Source organism: Leptosomus discolor, chromosome 3, assembly GCF_034619465.1.
Source record: "Leptosomus discolor isolate bLepDis1 chromosome 3, bLepDis1.hap2, whole genome shotgun sequence".
NCBI lineage: Eukaryota > Metazoa > Chordata > Aves > Leptosomiformes > Leptosomidae > Leptosomus > Leptosomus discolor.
The window spans coordinates 10130852-10144703 of NC_141393.1; the positions used below are offsets into that span (position 1 = coordinate 10130852).

The 13852-nt window shown below is 38.9% G+C and overlaps 1 protein-coding gene across 2 annotated transcripts in view; it reads left to right on the plus strand.

The window, feature by feature from the left end:
* Window positions 1-13852, plus strand: part of JAG2 (jagged canonical Notch ligand 2) — a 70797-nt gene that overhangs the window by 36880 nt on the left and 20065 nt on the right. For both annotated transcript variants that reach the window (XM_086462275.1, XM_086462276.1), the window contains exons 6-9: window positions 9584-9714; window positions 10094-10213; window positions 12524-12637; window positions 13553-13666. In XM_086462275.1, the coding sequence (XP_086318401.1) occupies window positions 9584-9714; window positions 10094-10213; window positions 12524-12637; window positions 13553-13666 (479 nt within the window). The remainder of the gene's footprint in view (window positions 1-9583; window positions 9715-10093; window positions 10214-12523; window positions 12638-13552; window positions 13667-13852) is intronic.

Sequence of the window (13852 nt, forward strand, 5' to 3'; positions counted from 1 at the left end):
TGAGAGCTGGGCCACTTATCACTTCTACCCAGTAGGAAGTACTCCTTCCCTTGAGCTTTCCAAGAACACATTTTCCCCCTTGAATTTCGATTCATATAAGGGTTTCTGGAGTCCTGTAGATGTCAAAAGAGTGTCATAGGAGCCTGTGAATGTTTGCTTTTCAAATGCAAGGAGCCTTTTCACCTATAAATGTGAAAAAGCAACAGGTTTATGCAAATGCAAAACGGTACCCCTTTCGGGCGGGGGAGGGGGGGGGCAGAGACGGGGTGGTGCGGTTTCTTTCTTAGCTTTCATTTCTTTGATACCAGTTGTATCTGGGAAGACAGAAGTTGGAGAGGAGGAGGAAGGTGTAAAGAATGGAATAGAAAACCTTTGAAGATGGGGAGCTGGGTGGCTATGGTACCTTTTTTTAAGGCATATGTCAATAGGTGCTCTCATGTGAGCAAAGCCTTTGCTTACAGTGTGTCACTGACGTGAAGAAGCGTCTGGGGTTGTAAGTCTAGGTGTCCCCTTCTAACCTGTCCAGCTAAACAAAGCTCACAAAAATAACACTTGAGTCTGTGGAAAGACTCTAACCAGAGATCTTGCTGTTTTGCTGGATGTATTATCTCATCTGAAAGAAGGTATTGTTGGGAGGAAGGAATAAGGGACTCAATATTTCAGATGGATTGTGTGCCATCTGCTTTGTTTCTCAATGTCTATCTGCTGAAGCGATACATCTATGATCAGCAGGTTGAAGGGAAGGCAATGGCCTTTCTGTCTATGGCCATTCTGTTTGCAGTATTGCAGAAGGTTCCTGGCTACCTCTTTAAATGTGATTTGGTAGCTTGAGCTTGTTCACACAGATATCTTTAGCTTGTATTCTGTAATAGTGATTATGCTATATTAGAAATGTTGCTTTTAACCCAAATGGATAATACTTTCTGTAGGAAAATGATGCTGAACTAAAAATAAGCAAGGTTTACAGACATGACCTTTATCTTAGCAGTACAAAGGAAGCTGTTATTTAAAAGATACTGCTATGTTTGGTGCTACTGAATTATAATCAAGATTCCTTCATTCTGGTTTTTGGACAGTTGCCACTGTCACTTAACAGGTGAAAACAATGTCCTTTTTTTAATTCAGAAGGAAAATGAAAATGTGAGAAAAACATGGGTGTGAGACGTATGGAAATCTACTGGTGCCAATAGCTACTTGGTTGCCAGAATCTGCAGTGGCATTTATAAATAGAAAACCAGTTTCCATCTTCAGCTTGCATGAACATGCAGGTAACTTAAGCAATGGCTCTGAGGCTTCAGCCTAGCTCTCATAGAAAGGATCTACCCTCCATGCTTTGATGTTCCAATGTAATTTAGAGTTATTCTTGGATTAAATGTAATACCAAAACCAGATCTTAAAAGTAGCTACATGACTGCTGATTGTTAATAAAGTATATGCTATTAGCTGTAACTGTACATCATCTGTTGGGCAAGTTCACGTACCCATTGTTTTGAGGAAGTTAGTGATGTGAAGTTTGCCATTTGTTTTGTTGAGTTTTCATTGAAGAAATGGAAAATAAGTAAGGGATGACCTGATGTCTTAAAATGACCTGATACAGGAAATGAATTTGTGGTATAGTTGCATCTAGGTGATAGGTTTTTGTCATTGTGGAGGCAGTTCAGCAACAATAACTTACTGAATAATGAGCAAAAATAAATCCCTGAGGAAAGCAAAAGCAACTTAGCTGAATCTTGCAAAGATGGGAAATTACAGTTGTCTTAAAAAAACAAAACAAAAACAAACAAACAAAAAACACAACCAAAAAAAACTCTAAACAAACAAACAAAAAAACCCACCAAACCCCCCCCCCAAACCAAAGAAAACCCACAACACCAAACAACTCCAAAACAACCTTTATCCGTATCTAGACTTAGTGTTTGGCCACTGTAATTTTTTTTTTGGCCTGCAGTGGCAGACCAAATGGTCTTGTTGATTGACTTCACCAGCCAAGAGTAGTAGGAATGATTGTCAAAGCAGCAACATTGCCAAGCCAAGATGATGGTGCTTTTTGTATGTTTTTTGCATCATTTAAAGTACTTTGTTAAATTCCATTAAACTGTCTAGATAGGAATGCAGTTTGATCTAATGGCTTATAACTGGTTTAGGCTCAGTCACCTTATGAAATTACCAAGGCTGATCATAGAGAAACCACAAATGACAGTCTCCTTCCTTGATTAAAACTGTTGACTTGAGGTGTTTGGTGCTGTCAGTAGGCTTAACAGCTTAATCTTTCACTTCCTTGTGATCTAGAGTGGTATGGGTTTGGCAGAAATCCAGATATGCCTCATATCTGGCCTACATTGTCATATTCCTACCAGGTTGATGGTATTTTCAGAAATCTTTCTACTTTTCGTGGTGCCTTTGCATGTTTAAATTACTCTTCCAAAGCAAAACAAAAGGGGTCAGGTCCCTAACACTGCTCAGCTGGTGTTCCACTTCTGGAGCAATGGTAGGACCTAGGTTATGTCCTGGGAAATGCAAGTCTTACTTCACACAACTGTGATACAAAAATTTCTTTGGGAGGTGTGGACTAACTGAAATTAATTGGAAATAGGATTGTTAATAGAACTCTAATGTGAATTCATGCAAGTTGAACAAAGCAAGCATAGTTTTTAAAACGTAAAGTAAATTAGTTGTTTAATCTGTGTGCTATAAACTGTTTTACTCTAGAATTACTTTTGAACTATATGTGACAAAATTTTGGTTTTACAATGTTGGTGATTTTTTTTTTTTAAATTTGATCATGTGTCTTATGTTTGTCCTGTTGGAATAGATTCCTCAAACTTCTTGTCCAGTGCCACGCCTTCTGTAGTCCTTGTATTCCGCTTCAGCACTGCTTGCATCCAGCAGTGCTTGCTGATGCTGTAGGCCTCTCCCAAGTGGTTTTGCTTCCTTAGTCTGTCACTGTAAGGGCCAGAACCTGCTTGACTATTCAGTACTTTCTGTACAGAAATGCAGGAACAAAAGCTTGAGTTGCAAAGTGAGCTACAACTACCTGGAGTGTGGGGTGTAATAGTTTTAGAGACTCTTTGTTAAATGTTATAGTCTTCCTGTTGTTTTCAGTAGGAGGTCTACCAATATCACTCATGTCTTGCTTGTGTTTTCATGATGGTTGGGTGGACAACATGGTTAACATCAGCATTGGGGAACTATGCCTAAACTTTAAAAAAAAAAAAAAAAGGCAGCTGGATTCTTGTAAACACCTTCTTGGGTACAAGGAGATCTGGTGAGGCATCTCTAAACAGGTGGTTATTGAAAGACTACAGGACTAACAAAAGATCATGGAGGTCTGAAAAAAGGGGGAAATACAATACCTGCTTCTAAAAGTGGAGAGAAAGTAAGAGGTGGGGAGCTTCCATATGAGCTAGATCAGGCAGATCTAAACAGTACAGCTTCCTTCCACAATTGATCCAGAATGGAATGATGAGGAATCTCATAAGCTGCTCTGAACAGTAAGCTAGAAAAACTCTTGTTTGAGCAGCGTGCTAGTTGCTGTGGCATCTGACTGTTTCAATTCCTATGCTCTTGAACTTTAGTTACGGTCCCTAAAAAGAGCAAGGGTATTGTTTGGCCCTGCAGGAGTGCACTTGGTACAGTACCTGGGCATCATCTCCTGTCTCCTCTTTGATGCGAGATATTGTATCACAGCTTCAGGTTTCACAGAACTTGTAAAATTATAACTTCTCTGCGTCTTATCATGTAAGTTTTCTTTCCTGTTATCAGAATCAGTATGCTTTTATTATTGTTTTTCCTGTCCTAGTGGTAAGCCTTCTGGGATTGTTGTCAAGTATTTCACAACTAGACATGTTAAGTTAGACAAAAAAGAATCCCATGCTTTGTTTCTTTATTGGTCAAGGAACCGAAGCACACTCTGCGCTCACTTCCCTGGAGGGTTAGTGGGTAGGAAGGCACAGAATATATACTAAAGATGGATGCTGCTTCTGGGAGAATGTGAACGGGTGTAGAGGAAGTAAAAACATGCAATGCTTTAACTTGTGTCTGTAACAGCAGGCAGTTCAGAACAGTAGATCAAAGCGGCATTGAGAACCCAATATCCACACTAAAAACACTTTGTGTGTTTTTGTTGTGTATTTTTTTTTTAAATTTTAAACTAGCTCTAGTCTGGTTTTGTGGACTGAATGCTTGTTTGCAGCTGGAACACATTAGGTGTGCTCCTGGCATACATTGTCTTCCATTACCTTAGTTTAACCTAAAAGGAATCTGATTCTTTTGTTCCAAAACAGCTCTGTGATATGAACCAACACACCATCAACAGGAATGATCAGGCTGTTCACTTAAAAAGCGTACTGCTGGTGTGAACGAATGCAAATATAGACACACCCTTAGAGCCACTTACTGCAAGTTAACTGAGCAATCTTTCCTCATATGTTCTGGCTAAACAATTTTGAACCTTCCCCTCTATCAGCTCCTTCACAAAACTCTGAAGTACTGGATTGAGAACTTTAGCTTTCAATAACTTCCTTTATTAAAGGAGAAAAAAGTTTGTAGGGACAGGTTTGTATCTTTTGGTCTAATAAGAATGCTGGGGGTGAGAGGAAAAGATTACAAGCTTTCAGGTAATTAAACCCTTTGAGTTTGTTAACGAGCATCTTCTCCTTCCCTATTCACAAAACTATCATGCCTATTTCGAAGGTAGGAAAATGGAGAAAGTGTTTCTGTGACAAATCTTAGTGAGTACTGTACTAGCTATAACATTGAATCTGGATGCTCAGAATTGTAGGATCTAACAGCTAGACCATACTGGTGCCTGCTACGCAACAATTAATCTCTTAAAAGATTAAACAGACTTTCTTATAGTTATTTTAAGTAAATAACTAATATAAAGCTATTGTTCTGGCCTATGCAACACCATCCTGTTCATGTCATTAGAAAATTTAGTGGTTTTCCATTTAAGAGGGTTATTTCTCCCCCACCCCTGAATGATGCATTTTGCTTCTGCTCTTAATGTCACTGTTTTGCTTCGTTTTCCTGTGTTGAGTGTTTTGGCCGCAGCTTCCACTTGAAATATGAGTGAGAGAAGCTCCCTCCAAAAAGCTTGCTTAAAAAATTACGTGTAAATATGTCACAGTGATCTTCACTTTGGCCTTTGCAGGATGTGCAATATGCAGGTAAAGTATAACCTGTGGTAATTAAAGGCTTATACCACATTGCCTACATCCTCTCTAGGATTTTTTAAATTTATTTTTAGGCTCATATTCTGCCCTAGAGATCAGGAGTAGTTTAGTTTTAATTTCGTTCGCATTGGTGGATTAGGTGTATTTATGTATTAAGTGCTGACAAAGCTCTGTAGCTATGTGTAGAACAGAATTTATTTAGGTATCCTCTCATTCTCGTGTGTTATGAGTCTTTTTGTAAGGTTAACCGGAATAGATTAGTGATTGGATGAGACCTGCAATATGAAGTTTATCAGCTGAACTTCCTGCACAGAAAATTCAGGACTCTCAAATAACCAGAAGTAATTGAACCAGGAGAATAAACTGTGTGTGAAGATAGTATGAAACAGCTGAGTTAAAGTTGACTGTTGAGAGCAGTCTAACTTTTTACTGTGTAACAGGCATCTTCCTTTTGGGTAAGGAGGAGTTAATCATGCAAGGTGGTGAGGGACCATGGCTTACAGACCAACAGGATGTGGGTACATCTCTTCACCTTTCCATACTGCTTCCATTGTAGAATTTATAAAATCATGGAGTTTGGAAAGAACCTCCAGGGTTGTCTAGTCGCACCTCCTGCGCAAAGGAGGTCTAGTGAGACCAGATTGCTCAGGGCCTTATCCTCACAAATAGTGTATCTGTTTACATACAGCAGTATGGGATCTTTTGAACGTATTGAGCCATCTGATTTGGAAACGCTCGATTTCAACCTGGCTTTCACTAAATAATTATAACACCAACACCCTCAGAGGAACGTAAAGACAATTATCAGCTTTTTTATAACTGTTTCAGAAGAACATAGGGAAAACATAGTTCTGTAGAAAACTCTCTATTGTATTGCATTTGACCAGTTTTTAGCTTTTTTAATAGCCCTAGGAAAAGCAAAAAACTCCCAAATCTTCTATTTCTTTGTCCTTTCCCCACTTCCCCCACTCCTGTCTCTGAGTACATATGTATCTTTGAACTGTGTATAGTGACGGGTGCTTCTGTAGAATTCCTTGATGCTAAGTTTACTACTGTAAACACTTTGAGATTTACTGTAGAAAGCCTTGTCTTCCTTGTCCTGGAATTTAGTTGTTTGAAGCCCCACTGTCTTATTGTAGCCTAGTACACAGTGAGTAGAATTATTGACTTTATCTACTTGTCAATGACAACAGTATTTTCCTGCACAGTTGCAGTTTCTCTAATCTCAAGACTGAAATGTTATCTAAAAGCTTTGCTAATGTTAACTGCTGCCACCTCCCCTTCCTCCAGCATTGTATTTTCATTCCTATTTTCTATTGCCACCAGACTCTCAACTAAGGAAAATGCAAGCTGTGGAGCATGTCTGTAGAATTATCAGGATCTTTTCTGCAAGTCCATGGTTTCAAGATAACTAGCAATTGTTCTCCTATTCCTATTGCACTGCCTGTGTTAATTCTGACCTGAAGGGACACTTTGGTTTGGGAGCAGATGCTTGTACTTCAGCCTTCCATCAGGAAGTTACTAAACTGTAGCAATCTATTTATGGTAGATTTTTGTACTGTTAATAACCCAGCAAGGGCTAAGTTTAAGCCATCTCTGATTTTGTTTTGTGTGCATTTGGTTGTAAAGACAAGTTAGAGCTGATGAAGTCAGCAGAAGGGAAGGACAAAGGAAGTAAAATCTTGATTCCAATAAGAATTTTCTTTGTCAGTTGAACAATGGGAATCCTTATGAATTCTCTAAATTTGGCTTATTTAGTCAGATGTGAAAAATTGAGGATTGCAGAAACTTCCAACAAATTATTCTCGGCTGGGTGGGCAGGGAAGAAGTGGCTTTAGTCCACCATTAGCTGCACTAGCAGTTTCCTTTTGGCTTTTACACAAGTGGTTGTCACTTCGACAGGAATTCTGGTTTGGTGGGGTTTTGTTGTATTGTTTTGGGGTTTTTTTCCTGTAGATGATGTTGCTTTTGTATCTGTCCCTTTTGGGTTTCTCATAGTGGGTCATTAACCTGTTTTCATCCTTGTGTGTTGGCTTTGTATTTTTCTCATAAATGACAGCATGCCCATTTCTGAATTGATTTCACTTTCTTCACCACATCTTGCTCTAGGGTTGAGCGGAGATCCGTGTAAACATTATCTTTTTAGAAGGAAGTGGAAATAAAGCTGCTCTGGCACCTGCTAATGTAGGATGCGACCAGACTTCCTGTTCAAGAGGAAATCCTAATTTACTCTTCCTTGTAAACTGAAGGCTGATCAGCTTACCACATAGTAACCTTTTGACTTGTAAACACTGTGTTCCTTTGGACTGTTTTTAGCCTCTGGAAATTATTTCCCTTGGGCTTGGTGGCAACTTTAACAGTAAACTTTGGCTGTTGAATACCATGAAAAAGGAGCAACCCTCTTCTGAACTAATTTTAATGCAGTCGAGCATACCTACAAACTCAAGTAGGTGCTTAAGATGCCTTCAAGTTCTCGGGTGGTGGTTGTATTTTTTTTTTTTCCACTTTTAATCACCAGTACAGTGTTAAAGAGACTTGTTATGCATTGGGTATGGAAAATAAATTGAGGTATTGTGATTATTTGCTTTGTGATGCAGACTTTCAGCCCTTGAAAATGCTTGTTATATGTGGGTGGAGAGCTGGCTCTGGCTAGGATAGTCATGGTGAATCACTGGCAGTAGTGCCAAGTTTGGCATGGAGATTTGGGTTGGGGCCAGTAAAGTGAGTTACAGTGTGCTTTTTTTATTGTTTATTACCAGCCCCTGAAAAGATTTTTCTGTCCTTGAGGAGGAAGGAAGAGATCAAATTTAGCAGGAGCAGTATTTGTTTCCTCTCACCACTAATACAGCAAAAGAAAGCTGCTTCTGAAATACGTGTGTTCTCTAGGCTTCTGACAGCCTTGCTTAGATGGGTGATCAGAGGCCTCTGGACCAGGTACACAGCTGAGGCTCTCTGTAGGGATCCCGCAACTGTGAGGCTTTGAATGAGGAGCAGATACTGGGACTAAGAACTCAAAATAGTTCTAGAACTTTATATAAAAGCAATCCTCTTGCAGAGATCTGCATCTAGATTTCTTCTGCATATGTAAGTAGTAGAAACTTAAATAATATGGTGCCGGCATAGCCTGTTCTGTTCCTTGAGGGATTCATACAGCTTCAGCTTACAGGAATGGTAAAACTGGCTTGATTCACAAGGAACCAAGACCGCTCATTTATACGTCTTTTCCTTGTCTTCTCTCACCACACCCTGAAGGCTTGAGAATATTTTTTATGTTCTTTTATGGTATTCAAAGCATGTTGATAATAGAATGGTGGCCTTAAATCTAAAACAGTACAGTTTCCTTTGTAATGCTTTTCCCCCCTAGGCATTAGGGCTCTGCTGGCATGCGTGTGCCCAGCTCCCATTCAGTGTGTTTTTATGCATCTCTTTGTTGCTAGTATGGCTCTTGAATTGTTTATAAGAAATACTCTTGAAATAACAGGCAGAACATTATTTTTGTTGGCCCAAAAGAGCAAGCTTACTATTTCTTTTTAAAATGTGTGAAATATGTGTTTAAAAGAAGGCATTAGCCCATGTCCTTTTCTTTTTCTGTTTTTTTTTTTTTGTTGTTGTTTGGCTTTTATTTTGTTTTGGTTTTGTGGGTTTTTAAGTTCAGACTTTAGTGCTTTTCCTGTAGCATAAACAGTTGCTTTTGTTAGCAGAATTCTGTTGCAGATAACATAAAGATACTGGTCTCTGAAGAAATCTTGTGACAAAATTTCAACTCTGTTTAAAACAAATTAATTAATGGTTTTTGTTTCTGTTCTCTCTCCTTTCTCCAAAGAGCAATTTTTTCATAATGTCACTAGAGGATACAATGCAATAAATCTGCAGAAAGGGTTCTCTTGAGAAACTTAAGTCCTGAGAAAATTGACAAGACAGCTGCCTCTCTGGGTGCCGTGGTCTTTCAAGACTAGCACAATAGAGCAAACTAGCTAATATCTTGAAATCTGTCTTCATAGAGAGAAAACAGCTCTGGTGCTTGATGCAGTAACCCAGCAGTCACCTTTGAACAGTAACTTCAACATTTTTACACCAATCACAATTTTTATTTTACTGTAAGATGATTATGTGGAGATGGGACTTCTTGTGAAAGAGCAACTAATTTGTGTACAGTTCTCCTAACGCATAGTGCTTCATGTTGTTTGTTTCCATGGTGCATAATACAGTTGAGCAAGATGAGCTCTAGTAAGGATGTTCAACAGGGCTAGTGTGTCCCTTCTGAACAGAGAAATTAAGTTTTGTTATCTTTTGCATATTGAACAGTTGAATTTGTTCTTGAGAATGGTAAGTGTAGTGTTCTAAGTACCTGTAATGCTGATAATTAAGCATCATGTTGCTAACTTTTAACATGTGAACTTACATCTTAGGTGTCATTATGGTTGGCAAGGACAGTTCTGTGATGAGTGTGTCCGCTACCCAGGCTGTGCTCATGGGAGCTGTAATGAACCGTGGCAGTGTAATTGTGAAACCAACTGGGGTGGCCTGCTCTGTAACAAAGGTACTTAACATTAATGTACAGGAAAAATAAGTAAAGGTGCATGATTAACTGATAACTCATTAACCATTTTTTTTCTGCTAGTGTGCAACTACCTGAGTATTTCTGTGCCTAATTCTTTTATGGCAGTTGGTGCCTCAACATCGTAAGTATAGGAAGTTTAAGACAAAAGGCGGAATGGTCCTGACTCTTCTGACTCATGCAGTTGTCTTTTGCTCATCCTTCCCTGTTCTGTGGATAGTTACCAGATGACAGGATAGCTAATAGAATATGGGGACAATGTGGGTGAATGTTTGAGCCAGAAAGGCATCTGTATGTCTGACTAGGAATTAAAATGGTGAGATTTGTGTTCCCTGTTGATTGACACTTTTTCTCTGTCCAGATCTGAATTACTGTGGAAATCACCATCCCTGCCTGAACGGTGGAACATGTATGAATACTGAACCAGATGAATATCGCTGTGCTTGCCCAGATGGCTACTCTGGAAAAAACTGCGAAATTGGTACTTCTGGATATTGCATGTATTTTCAGAAACCTGAAACTATTTCAGACGTGGCTACATTCTAGTTAGCCAGTTGGCTGCTTTTTATTATTTTTTTGAATAGAGGAGCCCTCTTCTCCTTTCCAAAAGTTAGTTTGGTTTCTGAGAGGGGAAGCGTGAATAGTAATGGCATGCAACTTGTCCTTTCAACTTGGTTGTCACTTCGTGGGAATATGCCAGCTCTGTCTCTCTTGTCTAGTGCCTTAGGCTGGTATTCATAAAACCACTGAAAGCAACAGAAATGCTGCAACAGTTTCCCTTGGATTTAGATAAGACTGAGAATATTTCTTCTCTTTGATTTCTTCACTTCCTTAATCCAAACATCCAATTGGGTTATAGTCTCATGGAAACAGGTTAAAGGTGGGCCTTTCCATGTTACCTTTCTCCCTGCTACTCATTTTCTTGTCTTCTGGCTTGCTTGCAAACATGTATCTTATACAAGCTGGTGACTAAAGAAGGTAGTAGTGATGGGCACTTCAGTTTTAACTGTGGTGGGGAGTTTTGGCGCAACTTATAGCTGCCTGAATGTGTTGACTATCCTTTTGGATCAACAGAAACTCAACTTTTAAAATCTTTTAATATGGGACTTTTAATATGTTTGGGTTAATAATGCAGATGTTGATTACTGTAGAAATGTGCTCAAGCCCTCTTACAGTCACCTTGAGCAGTCTACACAAAAACTTGTCTTCTCTGTTCTCATTGGCAAAATGGAGGATAGTGTTTAAACCATGTTTCTGATGAAGTATGCCTTCTTGACTAGAGTCTAACAGTTCTGTGTCTGTCCAATGTGAAAAACTGCTTCCTGTCTCAACCACAGTACAAAAATAGTATATTGCTTTTTCAATTTGTATCTGTGTATGTGTTACTCAAAGACCAAAACTTTCATGTGCTGGAGACTGTTTTGGTATTTGGAGAATTTTCCTGAGTATTCTGTCTCTGGAGATAAAGGCACAGTGTGCAATTTTTGTTACTTGCTTATTTTCCTTCAAAGATTTTCTATTTGGAGAAAAATTAAAGCTTTCAGTTCAATTCTTTCACATGTAGTATTCAGCTGGGTGCTCTGCAGTGACTTTCTTTGACATGATGGATTGTTAAAACCTTTTTTTAAAATGTGATATTCCCAGTCTTCTCACTTTGAATTTTGGTCTTCCTTGACAGTTGTAAGTGTAGATGGAAAGAACCCATTTTTTTCTTTCACTTAACTGTTTGGCCTTAAATTTACTAAACTGTTATCAGCAGAAGGTTTTCACATTTATCAGGATGTAGATCTTCTTAGAATTTGCTATAAAGTGCTATGTGATATTAACAATACTATGAAAACTCGAATTTTGCTTCAGCTGGTAGAATACGATGCAAAGTTTTAGCTAAAATGGATGAAATCTTGTCTTAGCTTGGCCTGAGAGTTGTGGGGAAGCACCTTCAGATGAGGAGGCAGGGGTAAAGGGAACCGTATACTTGATGAGTTATGTACTGATTATTAGCAGCAGATTGGTGTATGAGCTGCTTTAGGCACTAGTATATAACATCGTAGACAATGTAAATTCAGTTTGCAAACTAGGTAACATCCCTGAAAGAAAGATTCTGAAATATAAATGCTAGCAACAATTAGAAAGGCTTACCTAGTAAGGGGATTGCTTTCTTCTTTCCAAAAATTTCCTTGGCTTCTGAGAGGGGAAAATATCAAAAATGATGGCATACAGCTTGTCACTTCTCAGCTTGATTGTTGCTTAGTGCAGCTTCTGCAAGTGTTACAGCCCTACATGGAGTGACAACAAGCAGTACTGCCTATAGTTGAATGTAGGTCTGTTCTTTGTTATTTTAAAGGAACAATGTTAGAATGAAGCTAAACAGACCTTTGATACTTTACTACTACTGTTCAGACCTCTGCATACCGCATATCTGTTTTGTCTCATTGAAGAAAAAAAAGGAAAGTGCTGGAGTACTCTGGAGGTGGAAGTGCATGGCTGGAAGCAGTAGGTTAATGGGGAACTTCTCCTAGGATATTGAGATCGTGACCTGTCTACCTTTAGGCTTTCTAGTCAGTAGATATGAAGTATGGTGCACCTTCAGTAAAATCCTGCTTCAGTCTCCTACTGGGAATCTTACTCTCTGCAGCTGGGAGAGGGAGGCTGCAAACTTCTGTGCAGGCATCTCTCCACTTCTCGTTCTCTTGGTCTTTTTAATCGGAACACAATTTCTAACCATGTATGTTCTCCCTAATTGATACTGGAAGAGTATTTAGCAAGAATTTTTTTCTCTCTTTCTTCACAGCGGAGCATGCTTGTGTATCTAATCCCTGTGCTAACGGTGGAATTTGTCATGAAATTTCATCAGGCTTCAAGTGTCACTGCCCATCAGGGTGGAGTGGACCAACATGTGCTATTGGTGAGTATGCATTTACTGATGAGCGACCCATTAGGTTGGAAGGGTTGATACGGCTTACTTGATAATACCGTGCTCTGTGGGTATGGAATTTGGTGGTAGTCTTTTACCTTACCTGTCTTTTAATGGCTGTGTGTCGGGAAACTCTGAAAATAGTGCAGTGCAGCCAGCAGTATCTATTTGATGCAATTGAGATCTACAGGTTATCAAAAGCATAAATGGACCATATCCAAAGAAATACCTGTTGCCAAAGCATATAGGACAATTTCTGACTCTGTAGCTGGTCTAAAGAAAGATACAGAATGTATTAATTTTAAGAAATATAAATGTGAACATGAAAGGTTCTCCCATTCTTAAGTAGATTACATGCTTAAATGCTTAAATGTCTGGTTTGGAAGGCAGGGGAGTAGTTAAAATGTCTTGTGGACCTATGTAATTGGTTTGCATGTTGCCTGTGATTTGGAGCACAGGGTTTTTAATCTGTTTTTCAACAGCAACTATCCTGGGTGGGGGGGGAACCACAACAAAACCCAAACAAAAAAAAAAAAAAAAAAAAAAACAAAAACCCCACCACACCAAAAAAACAAACCCCCAAACAAACAAAAAAACCCAAACCAAAAAACACCTTGGCTGAATGTGACTCTCAATGCATGAGTTCACCGTTAGCAGATTAACTGAATCTTCTTGCTGTTTAAGATAGGGGAGAGAAGAGCTCTGAAATTTTCTGTCCAAGGATGTGAGAAAAACCTAAGTAAAAATTAGGTTAGACATGCTAGTCTGTTCATAAGTTCATTTGTATGTACATTCTCCCCCTTCATCTCAAAACAAAAAACTTTGAAAAACCACAACAAACAAACAGTAAAATGGGTTAAACCTAGTTCTAAACTCTGTAATGGAAGGCACACTTTGACTTTCCAGATATTGATGAATGCGCATCTAACCCTTGTGCTCAAGGAGGGACCTGTATTGATGGTGTTAATGCATTTGAGTGTATATGTCCACAGCAGTGGATTGGAGCAACATGTCAGCTGGGTAAGTAACTACCTTATGAAGCTTTGAAGACCACTGGAAATTATTCCTGAATTCCTCTGTGTGTGTTTCTGATGTGATTTTTTGTTGAAGAAAACATGGAAGATGTGTATTGCTATTGGTGTCTTAGCTCTTCTTTAGTAGATCTTAAAGCCAGAAGTTTCAAGTGAACCTATAATCATTTAAAGC